At 51.2% G+C, this 22,671-nt stretch overlaps 1 protein-coding gene across 1 annotated transcript in view; it reads left to right on the top strand.

Moving 5' to 3' along the window:
* The window catches only part of GARNL3 (GTPase activating Rap/RanGAP domain like 3), a 152,340-nt gene that overhangs the window by 65,935 nt on the left and 63,734 nt on the right, over nt 1-22,671 (top strand). Inside the window, exons 4-8 of the mRNA XM_062208494.1 lie at nt 5,115-5,214; nt 7,651-7,769; nt 14,313-14,377; nt 17,102-17,165; nt 21,547-21,573. Of these exons, the coding sequence (XP_062064478.1) occupies nt 5,115-5,214; nt 7,651-7,769; nt 14,313-14,377; nt 17,102-17,165; nt 21,547-21,573 (375 nt within the window). The remainder of the gene's footprint in view (nt 1-5,114; nt 5,215-7,650; nt 7,770-14,312; nt 14,378-17,101; nt 17,166-21,546; nt 21,574-22,671) is intronic.

Raw genomic sequence — 22,671 nt, 5'->3', positions numbered from 1 at the left:
TAATCGTGGGGAGATGTCAGAAAACCCAAGTGCGGAAGAGGGGATGCTGCACCCTCAGAAGGGTCTGTGCCATGAAAGACGAGGAATCTGTGACATGTCCCAGGTGAAGGGGCTGTGCAGACACAGGGCCACGCAGTGCTGTAAGAGGGAGACTCTTCCAACAGCAAAGTCCTTAAAAATTGATAAAACTGTGTGGGCATTGTGCTAATGCAATAAAACATTCATATTCTTGGGGGATACATGTTAAAGTAGTTAGGAGGAAGGCTTATTATTCATGCATCTGAGTATTAAATGGTTCAGAAAATTTCTGTGTGTGTGTGTGTGTGCATGTGTGTAGGAAGGGAATGAACAAACAAGCAAATAAGCCAGGGGGTAAAACAGTAATAGCAGCCGGTGCCATGGCTTAACAGGCTAATCCTCCACCTTGCGGCGCCGGCACACCGGGTTCTAGTCCTGGTCGGGGCACCGATCCTGTCCCGGTTGCTCCTCTTCCAGGCCAGCTCTCTGCTGTGGCCAGGGAGTGCAGTGGAGGATGGCCCAAGTGCTTTGGCCCTGCACCCCATGGGAGACCAGGAGAAGCACCTGGCTCCTGCCATCGGAACAGCGCGGTGCGCCCGCTGCAGCGCGCCTACCGCGGCGGCCATTGGAGGGTGAACCAACGGCAAAAAGGAAGACCTTTCTCTCTGTCTCCCTCTACTGTCCACTCTGCCTGTCCAAAAAAAAAAAAAAAAACAGTAATAGCAAGTGAATCTGGTAAAGGATATACAGGTGCTCTCTGCGCTGTTCTAGTTTCTTAAGATTCATTATTTATTTGAGATACAGAGTTACAGAGAGAGGGAGAAACAGACAGAGGTCTTCCATCTGCTGGTTCACTCCCCAAGTGGCTGCAACAGCCAGAGCTGGGCTGATCTGACCAGGAGCCAGGAGCTTCTTCTGGGTCTCCCACTCAGGTACAGGGGCCAAAGCACTTGGGCTATCCTCCACTGCTTTCCCAGGCCATTGGCAGGGAGCTGGATCAGAAGAAGAGCAGCTGGAACTTGAACCAGTGCCCCTATCGGGTGCCAGCATCACAGTGGAGGCTTCACCTACTGTACCACAGCACTGGCCCCCTGCACTGTTCTTATTACAGCTTTTCTTCAGTTAACTGTAGACTTGTTAAAATTTTTATTTATTTATTTGAAAGGCAGAGTTAGAAAGAGGGAGAGAGAAAGAGAGAAAGAGAGAGAGAGAGATCTTCCATTCTCTGGTTCACTCCCCAATTGGCTGCAACAGCTGGAGCTGGGCCGATCTAAAGCCAGGAGCCTCTTCTGGATCTCCCACGTGGGTGCAGGGCCCAAGCACCTGGGCCATCTTCTGCTGCTTTTCCCCTGCATTAGCAGGGAGCTGGCTTGGAAGTGGAGCAGCCAGGACTCGAACTGGTACCCTTATGAGATGTCAGCGTTGCAGACGGTGGCTTAACTCATTGCAGCACAGTGCCGGTGTCTTTTGCAGCTTTTATGTGCTCATAAATTTAAAATGACTTCTAAGTAAAAACTTACACATATGTAGCAATATTAGTGTTTAAGATTTGAAGAAAAACTGGTAAAAACACCAAATTAAGAAGAAACTTTAAGCTATGTTTTTACTCCTTGAGAGGTTGAAAAGGCAGGACATAAAAAAGGAGACAGAAGATGATGTAACGGTTCAGATATAAAAAGAAAAGAGAAAACCCCTCTGGAAATGGAACTGGCTTCTGTCCCGGCGCCCCAGCTCCCCAGCTTGTGATCCCAGGCGAATTGTTAGTCTCTCAGCTTCGCTTTCCTCATCCGAAAGAAAAGGGCTAAAATAGAACCTGTCTCCTCAAGCTGGTGGGGTGGTTCTGGAGGAAACGCGTGGACAGAGCTAAGCCTGGTGCTTTGGCGTTCGGAGCTCTTAGCAGAACAATGACAAACACGGAAACCACCCTAGTTCACTTCATAAGGTAACGTGACCCAGAAACACGTGCAGAGAAGCCTGTCCGTCCATCTCACTAGCAAATGGCACAGAGAAATCATTTTTAAAATCCAGCAGTGATTAAAAGGATACTAGGGCCAGCACTGTGGCGCAGAGGGCTGAGCCACTGCCTGCAATGCTGGCATTCCAGAGGAGCACTGGTTCAGATCCCAGCTGCTCCACTTCCAGTCCAGCTCTCTACTAATGCACCTGGGAAAGCAGCACAAGATGGCCCAAGAGCTTGGGCCCCTGCGCTCACATGGGAGACCCGGATGGAATTCCAGACTCCTGCCTTCAGCCTGGCCCAGTCTTGGCCATTGCAGCCATTTGGGGAGTGAAACTATGGATGGACTCTCTCTCTCTCTCTCTCTCTCTCTCTCTCTCTCTCTCTCTCTTTCTCTCTCTCTCCCCTCCCTCCCCCTTCCCCATAACTCTGCCTTTCAAGTAAATAGAATAAAACTTTTAAAAAATACCATGCCATGATGCAGTGGTAGGGTGCCTTCCAGACATCTAAGAGCCCGTCATCGTCAGAAGAGCTACTCCTACAGTTCTGTACATTTCTACGGTTCCCCCCAACCCCGCTTTACCTAGTCTCTCAGTAGTCCTACCCCGACCCCACACCGAAAAAAAAGCATTCAACAACCTTCAATATTCTTCCTGGGAAAAGCCTCTTTGTAAAGTCACAATAAAAGAAAACTTCCTCAACACGGTAAGGAAACTGACCACGAATACCTTGATAAGTCGCGAGATGTCTATCACAATCCAAAAGTGTGTTCCGGTCGTCTGTCTTGCACACTTGGCACAGCGGCAGATGCCAGCAGCGCCTCAACACAGTGGCACCCAATCTCTCAGAGAATCTGAAATCCAGCAGTCTCCTCCCAGGCCGTGGGAGAGTCAGACGTTTGCTATGAAGTCAGATACCACAGAGGTAGGAGAAGATAATGTTTAATTAGTACTGGATTAACAGAGAAGCTATTTGGGGATCCTTGATCCTCACCTCATGGCATACTTCAAAGGAAGTGTTGGATAGCCTTGAGAGTGGAATATAAAAATTAAGTCATAAACCATGTAGAAAAAGAGGTCGATAGTCTGGTTAATACTGGTATGAAAAGGCTTTTAACATAATGGTACTAAAGATAGAAACCATAAAAGGGAAAAATTCAAGAAACTTGCTTACATGCACATTTTAAAATATCTGTGTGGCCCAAAATACCATTAACCACATTTAGAAGTAAGAGTTTATTTAGGATAAATTATTTGCAGTCTGCTTCATAAATAATTTGTGAAGAAAAGAGAATAATTGAACAACTAGCAAAGGACTCCAACAGGTAAGCCACAAAAGAATTGTAAGTGACAAAAAAAAAAATGAGGAAAATATTCCATACAACTGGTCCACAAAGAAACACAAATTAAAACCATGTTGAGGTTGTATTTTTGCCACTAAGGCGCGGAGAGGAAACGTCTGGGTGTGGGGTCCGTGGGGCACTGAGCCATTGCTGAAGGAGCTGTAATTCAGCGCAGTGCTGCACGTGCCCCATTGGCCTTAAGTCCCAGGTCCTTGATAATGAGCAGACTCTTGGACAAAACAATTCAACGCCTAAGAAACTAGCCTAAAGAAACAATCGGGGGTGGGCACTTAGCCCAGCAGTTAAGATGCCTGCATCCTGTATTAGTGCCCCTGGGTTCTGTTCCCAGCTCCTGACTCCAGCTTCTTGCTACGCAAACCTTGAGAGGCAGCAGTGACGGCTCAGTTGGGTGACATCTAGCGGGCAACCTGGGTTGAATTACAGGCTACAGGCTCCGGCTTCAGCCCTAGTTGGGAGCTGTGACAGCACTTGGGGAGTGAGCCTGCAGATGGGATCTCTCTCTCTCTCTCTCTCTCTCTCACTGTCCTCCCTCCTTTCTTCCTCTCTCCCTCCCCTTTCTCTTCTTTCTCTGAATCCCAAATAAATATTTTTTTAAAACAACAAATAATTAGACTATAAGTATGCAAACACAGAATTAGAAGATGTTGGCCACAAATTCATTTACAATAATAAAATATTAGAAGCATACCAATTGTCCAGTATTGTTAAATAATTATGTCCCTATAAGAAAATAACGTGGAGCCATTAACATTAGTATTACAGAAGTAGACATTTGCTGTAGCAGTTAAGGCGCCACTTGGGACTCCAGCACCCCATGTCAGAGTGCATGGGTTTGAGGCCCACCTCCACCTCTGACTGCAGCTTCTGCTGACGCACACCTGAGAGACAGCAAATGAGTGGCCAAGTACTTGGGCCTGCCACTCACATGGAGACCCAGGGTGAGTCTAGTCCCCCTGCCACTCACATGGGAGACCCAGGTGAGTCTAGTCCCCCTGCCACTCACATGGGAGACCCAGGGTGAGTCTAGGCCCTGGCTCTTCCTGACCCAGCACTGGATTTTGCAGGTATTTCGGGAGTGAGCCCGCAGATGGAAGGGCTCTCTGTGTCACTATGTGTCTCTTTCAAATAAATTTTTAAAAAATTAATTAATTAATTTAAGGTTAGTATTGAAGAAGCAAATTTGTTGATACAATACTAAGTGGGAAAGTGATCCGGGCAACTGTATATGCAGTAAGATTCTGTTTTGGTAAGAAAGATACAAAGGTGTATGCATAGGGAAAAAATTAGAAAAGAAGCCATACCAAAGCATTAATAATGATTTCTTTGGATAAAAGGTTCAAGTAATTTATGTTCATCCATATTTTTCACATTATTGGGTAATTTTTATGATACTTTTTTTCAAATTCTGTGAAGCCCAAAAGTAAGATGCTGCCAAGATGTATCCTAGGCCTAGAATAGAGAGCACATAAAAGAGGTACCTCTAGGGGGCGCCAACTCCAAGATACGTGAAAACTTGAATGGTACCTGATCCTTGCTATGAAGAGCCAAGCTCACTGATGCCTTGGTTCTTTCTCCTGCGTCCCGGGTCGGAAGTGCTTGAATGCTTGCGGGCTGTGAATTCAGGCTGTCTCTTCTCTGATGACAGCGAGTGGTCATGGATGTCAGGTAGACGCTTTTGATGGTGATTGTTCCTGGTTCTTTATCCTCTGGTTCTTTGCCAGAGTCTGGTTCACTTTCTGGATAAGCCTCTTACAGCACAACTCTGTACCGTTACAGAATGCAACGGCGCTGCCCGGCACTTGGCGAAGGACGGACGTGCACTTGGAGAACCCAGAATACCACACCAGATGGTATTTCAAGTATTTTTTAGGACAAGGTAATTATGCCACTGTGGTGATCGGGAAGAAAGGATATTCAAAATGAGAATGGGTGTGGGCGTAGTTTCTGGTGCCCTGGATAAGTGGAACCCACCCGTGGAGGGACACTGCCATCAGGGCTTTTCACTCAGCGTCCACGGTCAGCTCTGTAAATTCAGCGGTTGAAGTCAGAGTCGTGGCCCAAGACTTTTCTTGTTTTGGTTGGGTGGACTAGGTTTTTGGTTTTGTTTTTTGTTTTTTGTTTTTGTTTGTTTGTTTTTTTTTTTTTTTGACTTTTTTTTTGGGGGGGTGGAATCCCTGGGAAAGTGGAAGAGATTAGTAGATAGGCCGGCGCCGCAGCTCAATAGGCTAATACTCCACCTTGCGGCGCCAGCACACCGGGTTCTAGTCCCGGTCGGGGCACTGGATTCTGTCCCGGTTGCCCCTCTTCCAGGCCAGCTCTCTGCTGTGGCCCGGGAGTGCGGTGGAGGATGGCCCAGGTGCTTGAGCCCTGCACCCGCATGGGAGACCAGGAGAAGCACCTGGCTCCTGGCTTTGGATCAGTGTAGCTCCGACCATGGCAGCCATTTGGGGAGTGAACCAACGGAAGGAAGACCTTTCTCTCTGTCTCTCTGTCTCTCTCTCTGTCTCTCTCTCTCTCTCACTGTCCACTCTGCCTGTCAAAAAAATAAAAAATAAATAAATAAATAAAAGATTAGTAGATAATGACTGATTTGTGAAATAAATAAAATTTTCAGGGGGTTGGGAGAAACACCTTTACACTTAGCAAGGCAAGCAGCCTGTCTGCTGTGGGTTTTGTGACTCAGTTCCAGGGCATGAGAGACAGAAGTGGCGTCCTGAGCGAGGCGTTAGACTCTGGCATCGTCCATTCACCAGTGACGCGTGTTTATTATCACCAGGCAATATGCAGAGCAGTGGGGGCACAGGTCAAGGAGGCCGTAACGCCTGCCCTCGTGGAGCCCATAGCGCGGGCTTTCATCTGGGTCTGCTGTTACTAATCATTGGGCCTAACTCTAGTTCCTCTCCAGTTCCCCGGGTGTGAGTTTCCCGTGTGCGAAGTGAGGCCATTGCTAGTAGCTGGCCAGTAGGTTTGAGCAGAAGTTTCAATCTGATGTGCAGGAGTGAAACTCAGCCTGGCACCTGGCACCTGGCACAAGGTCAACCATTAACAGAGTGCACATTTACAGGGACCCGCTCACGTGGAAATACACGGCAAGGCGGAAGAGGGGAGTGGGGTTAATGACAGACGATGTTAGGAATGGAGGTTAAAAATGAGGTAGAGAAACTGCTTATCAGGCCAACGCATTCGTGTGTAGCAGGTGTGACGACGGAGCATGAAATGAGAGCACTGACCTAAATGATCTTTCAAAAAACCTGACCCTGGGGCGGGCACTTGGCGACCTGATCCTGGGGCGGGCACTTGGCGACCTGACCCTGGGGCGGGCACTTGGCGACCTGATCCTGGGGCAGGCACTTGGCGTGGCAGCTAAGATGCCGCTTGGATAGTCATGCCGTACCGGGGTACCTGGGTTCAGTGCCCAGCGCTGCTCCCACTCCAGCTTCCTGTTAGCGTGGTGATGACTCAACTAGTTGGGTGGCTGCCATCCAGGTGGGAGACCTGGAATGAGCTCCTGGCTTCTGGCTTTGGTCTAGCCCAGCCTCCCTTTTGCAGTAAACCAGTGACTGGGAGATCTCTCTCTCTCTCTCTCTCTCTCTCTCTCTCTCTCTCTTTCATGGGTGTGTATGTATGCACACTTCTCTTGCCTTTTAAATAAATATTTTTTAAAAAAACCTTCTACATTATTCTAAGTTCATATCGATTGATCAGGCAGAATTTATTCAGGTGGGTGGGGGAATGTAGGAGCATTTAGAAAGAAAGAAACCGGCAGGAATGCTGTCATCTTCCCAGATACGGACAAGCATTGTGCCCAGAGCAGAAAGACAGTGCCATGAGGTGCAAGTAGCAGGAAGCCCTCCTCACACTGGCTTAAGCAGTAAGGGGTAGAGCAAGAAACCCAGTGGAGCAGGCTCAGGGTTGAGGGGTTCAGAGGCTCCGTGATGTCCTCTTTCTGCCTCTCCGGCCTTGGTGTGGCACCCTTGGCCCTCAGGCTGACCCTCCTCCAGGTCCCAAGCTGGATACAGCCGTCCCGGCGTCACTTGTAGCCACCACCACAGCCGGAGGAAGCAGAGTACCTCTAGGTGTGGAAAGGCCTTTCCAGAAGCCCCCGGCAGATTTCCCGTCTTGTTTGATTGTCCAGCAAGGGACCAGAGGTTGGCAGTCTCTGATGGAGGGAGTGCATGATCAGCAGAGAGGGATCAGGTTCTGTCCTGAGCTGGGCTCGGGAAGGGCCGGACACCTCCTGCGGCATGCGCTGCAGTCCGTGCCTGGGAGACCGTGTCACGTGCTCGCTGCTCCAAGCCTCTTTCTTTTCCAGTCCATCAGAACTACATTGGAAACGACGCAGAGAAGAGCCCCTTCTTCTTATCTGTGACTCTCTCCGACCAAAACAATCAGCGCGTCCCTCAGTACCGGGCGATTCTTTGGAGGAAAACGGTGAGTATCTAACCTTCATCGCCATTCCAGAGGTGAATTAGCAGGGCAGCCCGAGTGGCTCAGGGAAGCCTTTTTCCACGCGGCCCTTTGAGTGTGGCTGCTCCAGGATTCCACCGTCCAGAGATGGGAGCTACGCGCCCTGGGCTTGCAGCAGCTTCTCCCCTGGGTGCCAGTAACCAGACGTAGCCACTCCCTCCCTCCTGGCCGCCGGGAAGACAGCGCTGAAGTCACAGAGGGTCTCAGTGCGAGCACCTCCGTGGTCTCTCGGACTGAGGTGATGACGAGCAGGCTCACGTTCACCCACAAGAAGCAAACCTCGTGCAGGGATGCCGTCACACCACGTGGGGACCGCCCACGTGGCCCTGTCTCAGGAGCCACTCCGTCAGCCACCGCCTCAGCTGTTTGAGGCTTGGCCCCTTTCGTCAGTCTTTCAGGGCAGAAAAACAGTTCAAGACTCGAAGCGACAACGGCGCGCTGCTTGCAGGGCTCTGAGCTCTTACGGGAGAGCGCTGAGCCGGAAGCAGCTCTTTCAACTCAAAGACGCAGGTCTGTCTGCAGCCCGGGACGGCTTCCTTACGCTACGTCTTCCTTTTTCTCCTGTGTTCTGAATTCTTTTTTCTAGGAATTCTTAACATTGGATCTTTCTCACTTTCCTCATTTTTCTCTTCTCCTGGTATTTCTTTTACGGGAGAGTTTTCCAAGACAGTGCAGTAAACTGGAAAGAACAGAGGGTTTGGGGCAAGCAAGTCAGAGCCAGTGACAGACTCCTGTTACGTGAATCTGAGAAGGCTGCCTGTGTCCTCTGAGCCTGCGTTTTCGTCTTTGTAATGAGGGGAAAGCCCTGGGCCATAGCACAAAGGGCGAGGAGCGGTAAAGCTATTCCATTAAATGAGATCTTGCTTGAAAAGCCACTTTTGTCCAGTGTCCCAGATCATCAGATCTTAAACTGCCTAAAGCACAACACATTTGACTCATTTTTTAAAGATTTATTTATTTATTAGAAAGGCAGAGCTACAGAAAGGCAGAGACAGAGAGAGAGAGGTCTTCCATCTGCTGGTTCACTCCCCAAAAGGCCACAATGGCAAGAGCTGAGCCGATCCAAAGCCAGAAGCCAGGAGCTTTTCCGGGTCTCCCACGTGGGTTCCGGGGCCCAAGGACTTGGGCCATCTTCTACTGCTTTCCTAAGCCATAACAGAGAGCTGAATCAGAAGCGGAGCAGCTGGGTCTCGAACCGGCGCCCATATGGAATGCCTGCACTGCAGGCGGTGACTTTTCCCACTACACCACAGCACTGGCCCCCAGATTTTACTCTTGAATTGGTGAGGACAGTGTACGAGTTAAAAGCGGTAAACAAATCCTGCTCAGAAACTGCTGATCCTGCCAGTTGGTGGTCTGACTTTCTGGGGACAATTGTTGACATCAGTATTTAAATAAGTGTACGCTGGTTTTGATCTCTGCTCCATGGTGTACCAAAAAAACTCCAATGTAACTATATATAACTATATCTAGAAAAGAAATAATGTAGAAATTTAAAGACAAATTTGATTTATATGAGATATTTTTACAAATATATACATGTGTGTACATACATATACACCCTCATTTTTGTGTAACTTCAAAAAAAACCAGAATTTCCAAGGACCACCACACAGTGAACTGTGGTTAGGAACTTTTTATAATGACTTAAAATAGGGGCCGGCGCTGTGGCATAGCGGGTAAAGCCGCCGCCTGCAGTGCTGGCATCCCATATGAGTGCTGGTTCGAGACCTGGCTGCTCCACTTATGATCCAGCTCTCTGATATGGCTTGAAGAAACAGTGGAAGATGGCCCAAGTCCTTGGGTCCCTGCACCCGCATGGGAGACCTGGAGGAAGCTCCTGGCTCCTGATCAGCGCAGCTCTAGCCATTGCGGCCAATGTAATAACAATATCATCTAATATTTGTTGAGCACTTTCTACATGCCAAGAAACTACCCTAAGTCCTGCAAATGCATTATCTCCATGGGTGCTCTTGCGGTCAGTGAGATCAAATGACACGAAAACCTAGGCCTGAGGAGCTGAGCCCCTCCCCCACTGGGTAACACCAGCTCTGTGTGGAAAGCCTCTCCCAGACTCTCCTGAGAGTCGGGAGCATGCCTGCTTGTGCTCAGTGTCCCTACCACTACTGCAGCGCCTGGCACATGGTGGGAGCTCGATAAATATCTGTTGAGCTAATTAATCAATGACACCAAAGTCCAGCTAAACCTGTGTGCCTAAAAGCTTCCATGGTATGCCTCAGAAAGTTTTGTTTCCTAAAGCAACTTTAAGGGTAAAAAAAAAAAAAAATCCATCTGATATAAAGTCTTACTCATGAAATTATTTCCTGCAGAGAAATTTTGGCACTACCGCCTTCCAAAGCCTGTCTTTGGGGGTCAGTCCTGCGTTCAGCACAACTCTACTGCAAGCCAAGTTCACGTGACAGCTTAGGGAGATGGTGGTGGAGAACTGTGTGTGCCTTTCTCCGGAGTGCACGCATCATGGTCTTCTCATTACTCCCCTAGTGGGAAGTGACAGTGCCTTCCTCCAAAGCCTCTTATCTCCTGCACCAGGCACGCTGTTTTCTGGCCTACTTTTAAAGAAATGTATTTGTTTAATGTTTGTTGATTACAGTATTCCTGCCTCTCTGGGTTCACAATTCTCTCTGGGGGCACAAATAATCAGTCTTTCCCATTTCTTTGCTTCAACTTGATGGTTGAGGACAGGGGGAAGAGGTTTGACGGGGCCTCAGGGCAGCAGAAGAGGACCTTGGAGCCACATGGGCCCCCTGCTTCCTGGTTTCTTCTGTGTTGTGGCTGATCTGACCAGTGATCACTGAGTCATTCTGATTCTTGTGGGTCATGGGAAGCACCCGCCCGTGTCGCCCGGGGAACAGCCATCGACTGCTTGGGGAGTCACTCTGCACCCTGATCCCAGGTCTCCGCTGTTCTCTGGACCTCCCAGAAGCTCTGCCTCCCACCTGCAAGCCATGGGTCGGATGGGAGGAGGCAGGACCTTTGCCTCAGGCCAAAGTCTGGAATCTTCCTGGTCATCAGCACTTGCAGCTACTGAGTCACTGTCCCTCACTATCACCCTGTGCAAAGAAGCAGGTGCCACACAGCCCCAAGGTTCCCGGGAAAGGCCATGCCTGGGAAGCGGCCTCAGGGCCTCCCGGGCTTACCTTGCAGCGTCTCCCCGCCTCCCTTCAAGGCACAGGAATGGAGGTCCTGGCCCCTAAGCCCTTGACCTCCCTGCCATCTTCCTTCCTTCTCCTTCCACAGGAGCAGGAAAGGGTAGGTTTCTGCCTTTTGAGAATGGATTTTGTCACTGTCATGTCTTCCCCCTCTAGGAAGTAAGTCACCTCATCTCCTTACCGGAGACTGGGCCAGGGAGAGTGGGCAGGCGCAGGGGTAATAGCTGTTTGTTTCCATTTTCAAAGAGATCACCTTTATCCCATTATAAAGTGTGGTCTGCGCTCTGAGGACAACGCTGGGGATGGCACAGGAGATGGGAGCACTTCCTGGGGAGGGGTCACCTACAGAGACCAGAGGAAGGGACGGCAGCAGGCCGTGTTCCAGACATGGAGGACAGACACAGAGTGCTCTCTGCCGTCACTCCTGGCTGCCATTAGAGATGTCGGGGGGTGGGATTTCACCCCAGGCCCACCGTGAAGGCAGCAGGGCCGGGCCCCTCCTTCATGCACAGCCTCTCTCCTAGACCCTCAGTTACGTGTCTGGAGTGGGTGAAGTGTTTGCTCCCAGATACAAGAGGAAGAGCTGAATATGTGTGAGGAACTGAGAAAGCAAAGCAGAACACTGGCCTCAGGGTCCTTACTGAGGCCCCCCCTGGCCCAAAACGGGTGCCGGAGGCTGTGGGACGCCCGAGGGCCTCAGCCCTCTCACCCCTACCATGAGCTCCCGTTCTGTTCGGTTATCATGCAGTCAGAAAAATACAGCAGTACAGCAATGCATCACCCAGCTTTACACGGCCTTGCACATCCCCACTGGGTTTCTTCCAAACACGAAGAAAAGACTTTTAAAAAAATGATTCATGCTTCTGGAAAAATTCCATCCAGAAAAAACAGTGAGTGAAAAAGAATCCGGCGACTAAGAGGTCATTCAGAGCAGCCCCCTTCTGACCCTGGGCCGTGCACACACCTGCACACACACACCTGCTACCTAAGCCAGGCGCGGGGAGGTCGGCACTGCCGTGTCACGCTTGTGCACGCGCTTGACCTCCTCGTTTGATGGCCCCACCTTTTGACTTGAATGCTGACTCTGGAAAGCTACGAGACGTTGGAGATGGAGAGAAAGGCCTTGACCAGTTTGCAGTGAAAAAAACACAAATCCTCTGCCCCCCAGGCTTTATAGCCCCACGGGCCGTGGAGGAAGATGGTGTTGTCTCCCGCTCCACACACTCTCGCTCAAGCCGGTGAGCATGGTGGGAAGTGGGCAGTGGCCACTGAAGAGCAAGGCCACAGGCAGAACTCAGGTCTCAATGGCTGGCATCTGTGGAATTTGCTAAGATGTATTCTTATCCGAGTATTCCTCCACACCGAGAAAAATGTTAAAACTTGTAACACAGACTGCAGAAGAAGAAAGGGCCTGGGCGCCGGCAGAAGGCTGGCTTCTAGCACAGGCTCCGTGCTTGGCTGCACAGAGCCTGCTCCCTGCCTGCCTGCAGTGGGCAAAGTGAGGCCTCCAGAGTGGAGACAGGAAGTCCTGTTCCCGAAGAGATTGGGAGGCTATGTTGTGGCACAGTGGGCTCAGTCGCTGCCTGGAGCGCCAGCATCCCATATGGGCAGCGGTTGGAATCCCGGCTGCTGCACTTCCTGTCCAGCTCCCTGCTAATGTGCCTGGGAAAGCAGCGGAGGATGGCCCAAGGGAGATGCAAATGAGTAAACCAGCAGATGGAGGGTCTCTGTCTCTCTGTAACTCTGCCTTTCAAATAAATAAATCTTTAAAAACAAAGAGAAATAAGGGAAAGGAAAGGGACTGTGGGCCTAGAAGGTTGAAGAACTTCTCTCCCAGGCCACTGTCCAGGGCTTTGGCAGCTATGTCCCCCAAACAAGAGAAAAGTTCTACTTTTCTTTTTTTTTAAGATTTCTATGTATTTATTTGAAAGAGTTACAGAGAAAGAGGGAGAAACAGAGAGAGAAAGAGGGAGAAACAGAGAGGGAGATCTTCCGTCTTCTGTTTCATTCCCTAGATGGAAGCCAGGAGCCAGGAGCTTGTTCGGGGTCTTCCACATGGTGGCAGGGGCCCAAGTGCTTGGGCCATCCTCTGCTGCTCTCCCAGGCCTATTAGCAGGGAGCTGAATCAGAAGTGGAGCAGCCAGGACTTGAACCAGCGCCCCTGTGGGATGCCGGTGCTGCAGGTGGCAGCTTTACTTTACCTACTAGGCCACAGCGCACCCAAAAGACCTACCTTCTTGTTTGCAGTTTCCTGCAAGAGGTGCCCAGACCCTTCCTTAGCTATTTGTGATGCCAACTCTATGATTACCTAGAGTTAGGAAGAGAGCTTTAAGTGTGTGCCATGTGAGAATCCCTTTTACTAACTGTGGTATAAATCCTTGGTGGGTTGTGAATCGGTGCTCTCTCCTTTTTAGAACAGCCGGCGCCTGCCCTGGGTGTCCTGAACGTGGGACTGCGCCGTTCCCTTCTCAGTCAGTGCGCGTTCTCTGGGAGCTTCCTGGAGTTAGACACAGCAGTACTCGTGGAGCGAGGAGGAAATCCACCTTAAATTAAAGCAATATATATTGGGGCCAATGCTGTGGCGCAGCGGGTTAATGCCCTGGCCTGAAGTGCCGCCATCCCATATGGGCGCCAGTTCAAGACCTGGCTGCTCCACTTCTGATCCAGCTCTCTTCTATGGCGTGGGAAAGCAGTAGAAGATGGCCCAAGTCCTTGGGCCCCGGAACCCACGTGGGAGACCTGGAAGAAGCTCCTGGCTCCTGGCTTCAGATTGGCACAGCCCCGGCCATGTGGCTATCTGGGGAGTGAACCAGCGGGTGGAAGACCTCTCTCTCTCTGCCTCTCCTTCTCTCTGTGTGTAACTCTGACTTTCAAGTAAAATAAATTAAAAAATTAAAAAAAAAAAACAATATATAGAAAGGCACGCATTATGAAAACCTCTCTAGATTCAGGTGGTACATAATTCAAAAAGTCTCTGACTTGGAAACGCTAACATCTGGGTCCTGTTGAACGTGTGGAGACTGTTTCCTTAGGATCTCTGAGGCTTACCTGACTTCTCAGCTCAGAGACCTGGTGCAGATGGCGCGTCTGCTCCCCACAGTCACTTGGACGATGAAGTCCCGGATGGTGGAGGGTCAGGCTCGGATCCATAGATGCTGGGGAGAGCGCGACCGTGGAAGATGCTGTCAGATTTTTCCCGGTGTTATACGTGTTTATTCCAGTACATGCCTCTCAGGGAGGAAGGAGGAAGACTAGACAGGCCTTCCTCTCATCTGAGGTTCGCTGGCAGACAGAAGTTGCCAGCTCCCTCGCTGATGTGGTACTTTTGCTTTTCCAGGGTACCCAGAAAATATGCCTTCCCTACAGTCCCACAAAAACTCTGTCTGTGAAGTCCATCTTAAGGTGAGTACTGAGGGGTCAAAGCCCCACACCACACGTCGCAGGCCTCTGCACACAGTTTCGTGTGGCCGTTCTGATGGCAGCTCCCACGTTCTTGTGCCGTGCCTGTGTGCACCTGGAGCCCCTGCAGCGCCCCCATAAGGCAAGGACCGGTGTTGCTCCAGCTCACGGCTGAGGACATGGAGGTTCTGAGAGAGCAAGCCGAGGGCGACACGTCAGGCTTGAGCCCCCCGTCCAGCGCTGCCTCCTCTCCCTATTGCATCGGCTGCCTGCTGGATTTTTGCTGCATTCACTCAGATACTTCTTTTTTTTTTTTGACAGGCAGAGTGGATAGTGAGAGACAGAGAGACAGAGAAAGGTCTTCCTTTTGCCGTTGGTTCACCCTCCAATGGCTGCCGCGGCCGACGCATCGCGCTAATCCGAAGGCAGGAGCCAGGTGCTTCTCCTGGTCTCCCATGGGGTGCAGGGCCCAAGCACCTGGGCCATCCTCCACTGCCTTCCTGGGCCATAGCAGAGAGCTGGCCTGGAAGAAGGGCAACCGGGACAGAACCGGCGCCCTGACTGGGACTAGAACCCGGTGTGCCGGCGCCGCAGGCGGAGGATTAGCCTATTGAGCTGCAGCACCGGCCGATACTTCGGTTTTATAAAGAAAATCAAGAAATATTTTTTTCTTTCGTGTTTCTACTTTGAAATAGAAACGCAGACATCAGCAAAGGCGTCTCTAGGAAGAATGTGCTCACTCTTCACCAAACAGAGGTGGACTGAAGAGAGCATCGGGCTGCCCCTGCTCACGTCCCACCATCCTCCCCAACCTCTCCGGGGCTCGCTGGCAGCCTCCCGGGGGACGCCACCACTCAGATCCAGTCTGTTGCTTTGTCACCAGCTAAGATGTTAGGTCACAATCATTGGGGGCGTTCTCTGAGTTAACCTTTAAAATGGCTCCTTACCATCCACATCCCACGTAGCAGGTGTGGGCACACCGGAGAGGTGAAGGATTCGACAAAGCTCTCACAGCTGGGATTCCAGCTGAGGTCCATGGGCCCCAGAGTTCGGGCTGTGAACCACTAACACCGTATCCTGGCGGGGAAGGGCTCATGCCAGGGCCCTGGCAGTTTCCTGTCCGCTCCAGGGCAGCTGGGTGGTGGCGGGAGTGTGCTTGCGCGTCCCCAGGTCACACACAGCATCACTCGCACTTCTCAGAGGTGAGGAACTGGACTCGGTTCAGAGTTGCTCCTGGCTGGCTAAGAGGCACCACGATTCAGAAGCAGGGGCTTCAATCCCATTCCCAGGCTTCATTTGATCCTCAGGCTGCAGGTCTTCTCCTCCTGTGCAGGCTGCAGCTGAGTTAGCCAAGCATGGGCAAAGAGGTTTCTAATTTTTCTGAGCACAGAAACATCCTACTGTTTCTTGGGGCTCTGTATTTTAACTTGCTCTGAGACGGTATTTTCAACTGTGCTAGCTTTGGATTTCTGTGACTCTTTTTTCCTCTAAAAAGAAGTTACTCCAGCCTCTTTCTTCTTCATGTTTAAAGATGAGACACGTTAAAAAAAATTTGCAAAAATGCTAAAAAAAAAAAAAGATGAGATATGTGATAAAGCAGGATTTGCTTTCCCAGCTACCATTCACAGCCAAAGCAAATTTTAAAGATGTGGAAAAATGAAGATTTCTACAGTTTCCACAGTAAAAGGAAGACTTTATCTTGTAATGAGCATGAACTTAAAAACTGAAGAAGAAATTAAAATAGAAATACTATGGAGACAGATAAACCTGGATTCTAGTTGTGGCTGTGCTGTTTACTAACTCTGGTCATTTAACATCAAAGCCTCAATTTCTTCATCCTTAAATTGGGCATAAAGTGCTACTTGCCTCATAGGGACCAAATAGATAGTCCACGAAGAGCACATGGCGGGGGCTCGTGGCAGAGTCCTGGCTCGTGGCGGGGGACCTGGCTCGTGGCAGGGGCCTGGCTTGTGGTGGGGGGCCTGGTGCGTGGTGGAGGGCCTGCTTGTGGTAGGGGGAGGCCTGGCTCGTGGCGGGGAGGGAGGCCTGGCTATGGCGGGGGACCTGGTGCGTGGCTGCGGGAGGCCTGGCCTGTGGTAGGGGGCCTGGCTTGTGGTGGGGCCTGGCTCGTGGTGGGGAGGGGGGCCTGGCTTGTGGCAGGGGGAGGCCTGGCTCCTGGCGGGGGCCTGGCTCGTGGCGGGGGCTCTGTGAATGTTCCTGCGGCTGGCTGTTGCCTTTCTCTGATGGACATTGGAATCCAGCTGAATGGGCCTTAGAGCTGTCTAGTTTGGCTTCCTTGTTTTACCTCCAGGAGAACTTTAGGAAATAATGTTGCTTGTGCAGAGGACCCAGTGCCAAAATGTCTTGTTTAGGGCGACCTCTTGCCCTGGGTGGCAGAGGAACTGCCAGAGGAAGGAAGAAACTAAATTTCATCATTTTCCTATTAAATAAAAATCAGTCTGGAGGACGAATCGAGGTGGCCTGGAGCAGATGCTGCTGCTCCCTCTGCCTCTCTCATGACACGGGTGAAGCACGCATGCCGCCCGCGGCCTCCACACGCAGTCGTGCGTCACTCACTTGTGGGTTTGTTCTTCCGTGTGCCGGGCCCTCCGGGAGCGCAGCTGCGACTTCCTAGGCGCTGTCGCTTGCTTCTGTGCACAGCTGAGGCTGCTCCCGCGTTGTGTTGCTTCCCTCCCACTGCAGCTCACTCTGTCTGTTGTGTTTCAGTGCCATGAATCTGGACAAATTTGAGAAAGGCCCCAGGGAGATTTTTCATCCTGAGATACAAAAGGTAACGGGAAATTGTGTGCTTCGTGATTGCAGGGAATCCGTCACCGTGTTGGGCGAGAACTGAGAGCGTCGGGGGCTCTGAGTCTAGGATACGGAGCCGGGTCGCTTGCGCAGTTTTGCACACGCTGTCCTGGGGGAAGCGCGCGCCTGAGGGTCTGCGTCTGCGGTGGGGCCTGGGAGTCTGCGTTTCCAGCTCCGTGCGGTCCTCGGTCCGTGAGCCGAGAGACGGAGCGTGTACCCGGAAAGATCTCACTGGCACAAAGCCAGTCTTCATCCTGCAGAAATGTGTAGAATGGGAGTGAGATTTTCCAAACTTGGGAAGATACGAAGCACGGTCCCTGAGCGCCCCCTCACGCAGCACACAGGGCTGGCTGCCCCCAGGAATAAGGAGCCTTTGGCAATCAGCCCTGTGTTCTTGGGCCTTACTGCTGTTAAGGAGAACAGTCTGTCTTGGGAGGAAAACAAAGCGTTTTGATTCATAACCCAGATAACAGTTCATCCGAAGAATGTCAGCCACACTTCTGTCTTGCAGTTGTAATCCATCTGGCCTCGAAAGCGTCCCTGGGTACCTCCAATTATAGCCATGCCTGGAGGGGCGCCAGTCACAGGTCACAAATGTGGTTCAGGGAGCTGGGCCCAGTGTGACAAGGGAAGCAGCGGTGAGGCAGCTGGGATTCTGTCCTGGAGGCAGCAGGAGCCCCTGGGGTCTTTCGCAGGGGGCTGTGTGCGAAAGGCTGCTTCCCAGAGAACTTTCCCCGCAGAGGGTGGGCAGAGCGCGAGGAATCTCGGCTTAGGTACCTTTAAGGTGCGGCAGGCTTTCAGAAGAAGGGTGTTGCCCTTCAGCTTTCAAGGCTGTGACTCCCCATGCCTTCTGTTTCCATACCGTGTCTCGAGCCCAGAGGAACTCAAGCTTAAAACTGGGTGTGTGCAGTTAAACCGTAAGCACCTTTAGACCAGGCTATGCTTAAAAGTGATTCTTTAAAGCAAACTTTAAAACAAATTGGAGTTATAAATATGGCAGTAGCAGCATGCCTTTCTCATCTCATTCACACAGATTATCATTCCTAATCCTTTGCTGCTTCAAGTCTGGGTGTGACCAAGCTGCTCTCCAGACACGGCCCCCAAAGCCCCCCAGCCAGCTCTGCAGTGCTGCTTCCTGTCTCGTGCCTCCGAGCCATTCCCTCAGCAGAGCTTGGCTTTGCCCCGTCTGCTTTCTCTTCTCCACAAGATAAAAAGGACAAGAGGCAGACAGACATTCAGTGCAGCGGTTCAGCTGCCGTTCAGGGCGCTGGCATCCCATGTTGGAGTGCCTGGGTTCAAATCCTGACTCTGCTCCCAGCTTCCTGCACACCCTGGGAGGCAGCAGGTGATGGCTCCAGTATGTGACTCCCTGCCACCCACATGGGAAACCCACACAGAGTTCCAGACTCCTGGTTTCAGCGTGGCCCAGCCCTGGCTGTAGTGAGCATTTGGGGAGTAAGCTAGTAGATGAAAGACCTCTCTCTCTCTCTCTCAAAAGATTTATTTATTTATTTATTTATTTGAAAGTCAGAGTTACACACAGAGAGAAGGAGGAGCAGAGAGAGAAAGGAAAGGCAGGAGGCAGAGGGGCCGGCACTGTGGTGCAGCAGGTTAAAGCCCTGGCCTAAGTGCCGCCATCCCATTTGGGCGCTGGTTCTAGTCCCAGCTGCTCCTCTTCCGATCCAGCTCTCTGCTATGGCCTGGAATAGCAGTAGAAGGTGGCCCAAGTCCTTGGGCCCCTGCACCCACGTGGGAGACCCAGAAGAAGCTCCTGGCTCCTGGCTTCAGCTCAGCACAGCTCCCGCTGTTGTGGCCAACTGGGGAGTGAACTAGAGGATGGAAGACCTCTCTCTCTGTCTCTACCTCTCTCTGTAACTCTGTCTTTCAAATAAATATATCTTTAAAAAAAAAAAAGAAAAAAGAAAGAAGAGGCAGAGAGAGGGTTTTCCATCTGCTGGTTCACTCCGCAATTGGCCACAATGGCCAGAGCTGCACCGATCTGAAGCTAGGAGCTTCTTCTGAGTCTCTCACGTGGGTCCAGGGACCCAAACATTTGGGCCATCTTCCATTGTTTTCCCAGGCCATAGCAGAGAGCTGGATGGTGAGTGGAGAAGCCGGGACTCGAACCAGAGCCCATATGGAATGCCGGCACTGCAGGCACTGCAGATGGCGGCTTTACCTGCTACGCCACAGCATTGGCCCAGACCTCTCTGTCTCTCCCCATCTTTCTCTGCAATTCTGTCTTATAAATAATAAATAAATAGGACAAGAAAGCAAGATTCAGCAACCTTCTCCCTACTTATGTCATCACTCTGTTTCAGCACCCAAAAGTTACTCTCGGGCTTTCCCTTGACGAGGAACCATACATGAGCTCTCTCCTCCTCCTCTGTGTGTGTGTGTGTGAGCATTGCGTGTGCACATGTGTGCACCTCCATGGCTGCAGTATTGCAGCTGCCATCATGTTTCTGTAGATTTCCCACAGGAAGCCTTGAGCAGCAGCCTTTAGTGCAGGGGAGAGAGTTCCTAAAAACCACAGGATCCAAAGAGTAAACAGAGCATAAACCAACTTGAGCATCAAATGGCATCTTTACACAAAGAGGAGAGCGCTTGGTGCTATTTAAGAATGCGTCTGGCTGTTGCACCACAGTAACATTTTTCTTGACCAAAATCTTTCTAGAAGCAATGCATGATTGTGCTTGCTTTAAATGGACAGAGAAACATGGGGGGTCAAACATGGCGGGGGGGGGTCTACATGTTCCTTTCTGTTTCTCTCCATCGGCTTTGTTTCCAGATAGTGGTGGTATAATATAACTTTCCTAAACGATCAGGTATTTTATAAAAATCCATAGAGCTAAACTTGAATTTTTAAAGTGCTTCTAGATTCTTTTTTAAGTGTATGGAATATCACTCTCTCCCTAGTCCCATATTTCTGAAGAAAAAAAAAATTCCCATCAAAAACAGTGCCAGTGAGACTGTGTTAAGAAACACATTACTGGCTGAAATGGTGCCTTCTGGGCTAAAATTGCCAACTGGGCAATGCAAAAAAATAAAAGGACGTAGGTGCTGCTCAGAGGTTCGGGGACAAGAATATTTAAAAGCCTGAATTGTGTTCAGTGGGACACTGACGGTCCAGGAGTGTCCCTTCTGAACACAAAAAGGGAAAGTGGCCTACGGCGTGACATCCTCCTGGCCGGGAGCCGAGGGGCTGGATGCAGGCCCAGGAGCTCAGCCAGGACCCCTGCTGCCGGGCTCGGGCTTCTTTGGCCTGGTGGACCGCGAAGCAGCCCCTAAACGAGGGCCAAGGCTGACAACACCTCCCAGTGCTGGCACCCGCTGGGCTCGTGGCTGCCGGGAAGTGACAGGTGCGAGCGTTTCCTTCTCACTCACTGCAGTGAGCGTGGAAGGAGCTGGCCTGGGTCTTGGAGCTGGACACGAGATTCAGTGCGTGTGCTTCCTGCCATGTGACCCCGACCCGGACGCTGCCTCCCCTGCGGTGTGGGGCAATCAGCCAGAGCGCTGAGAAAATCCAAAGAGGCCGGGGAAAGGGGGATTTTCTAAGGAAATGCATGTGAACTGCAAATAGGAAGACGCCCTCCTGTAAAACCGGCTCCCTTTTTCTCAGAATTCAAATGGAATAAAGATGGCTGAGTTCTGCCTCAGCGGCTTTCTGTTAAGTAAAGTGGAGGTGTGGGCACCTCGCATGGTTCTTCAGGTTCCCCAGGCCTCTGGGAGACACGGAGAGCCTTGGGGAAGAGGGAGCGTGTGGGTCCCTGCAGCCCGCCCTCTCCCCTCCACTCCTCCGCGTCACTGAGCAACCAGGAGCTGCTCATTTGGCCTCCTGGGAACCGAGACTCGACGTAAATGAATTTACAGGTGCATGTAGGGCATGACTGAGGGTGAGAGGGAGCGCACGTGGCCGTTAACTAAGTCTGTTAACCATCAGGCCTTCCGCACACATTCACGCCGCTCTGTACAGTAACCTTCACAGCGGTCAAGGCAGTCAGTCCTTGGGCCACAGATAAGGAAACAGAGACCCACACGGGCTAAAGGACTTGTTCCCAAACACAGTTAAGGACGTGATAGGGCAAAAGGTCAAAGTCAGGGTTATTTCTGCACACTGCTCCCTGGGGCTCTTAGGAAAGAGCCTCCTGCAGCAACTGAGTTAGTTGCGGGGAAAGTACAGAGCCTTGGCTCCTGCCTCTTTTTGTTGGGTCTCTTTGTCCCCCAAAAGAAAGTTCCCATAACCAACTTTCATGACTTTCAGGTTAAGCAGTGTGGGTAAACCGAAGCTTGGCTGTGCACAGTCAAGTAAACTTCTCTCTGTTAAGCACGGACGTAACTTTTCAAACTTTATTTGACAGGACTTGCTGGTTCTTGAAGAACAAGAGGTGAGTGATTTGACGGAGACATTCGCTTCTGCTGCGCTCCGCCTCCGTGGGTGTACGTGAGCCTCTCCCGTCACCACGCATGCGGCCCCGTCTGTCAGGGGAACCTCCGCGTGGATGTGCTCGGTGTGCGTCAGTCCCCATCGCAACACTACCGACAGGACATTTGTAAGACATAGCTCAGGGCTTTTTATGCAGCCAGCTGTAAAGATAGAAGAACAATCGAACTCCTTACCTCTGCTCCAAAACATTCGGATGTTACCTTTGTGACCCGGGTAATGAGGTCTTCGTTCTCATCCAGTTAAAGCCAGGCGTCTGTGCTTCGGAGCAGGCTCTCCGTAGGTAAAATGTCATAGTCACGATTCCATTCGAAATAGTTGCCTAATAGAGGCAGATATCCAACAGGTTATCAGTAAGCGGCCGGGTAAATCGGTGCTGCCTCCCAGTGAGGCCAGCATCAGCCGTCCCAGTGTCCAGGCCTCTCTTCCTCCCACAGGCCATGTCTAACGCACCTCACATCCCACTGGCACGTCTTCCTAGATCATCCCTAATCCAGACTCTTCCCCGTGCCGCCTCTCAGCACGATGACGCTGCCCCATCACCGCTGTCCTGGGCCGCGCAGTCTCCTGCTGCTGCTCTTTCTTCCGGCCTCGCCCCTTGCCTGTTTTCCACTCAGCACCAAGCGGTCCTTTTACATCAGGTCCTCCCTCTGCTCAGAGCTCCAGTGACTTTCCATCCCACTCAGAGTACAGCCACGGGGCTGGCATTGTGTGCAGTGTTTGAGCCACTGCTCGAGCAGCGACATCCCACTTCAGAGAGCAGCTTTGGGTCCCAGCTGCTTCGTTTCCCATCCAGCTCCCTGCTGATTTGCCTGGGAAGGCAGTAGATGATGGCTCAAGTACTTGGGCCCCTGAACCCACATGGGAGACCTGGATGGGGTTCCTGGCTCCTGGCTTCAGCCTGGCTGTTGAGGCCATTTGGGGAATGAACCATCCAAAGAAAGATCTTTCTCTCTGTCACTCTGCCTTTCAAATAAGTGAACAAATCTTTTTTTAAAGAAATGTGAGGCACTGAACCTCCCCTGCCTGCCAGGGCCCGCGT

Source organism: Lepus europaeus, chromosome 12 (genome assembly GCF_033115175.1).
Source record: "Lepus europaeus isolate LE1 chromosome 12, mLepTim1.pri, whole genome shotgun sequence".
NCBI classification, from domain to species: Eukaryota; Metazoa; Chordata; class Mammalia; order Lagomorpha; family Leporidae; genus Lepus; species Lepus europaeus.
Note: the sequence above shows the minus strand (reverse complement) of the source record. Positions and strands in the feature narration are given on the sequence as shown.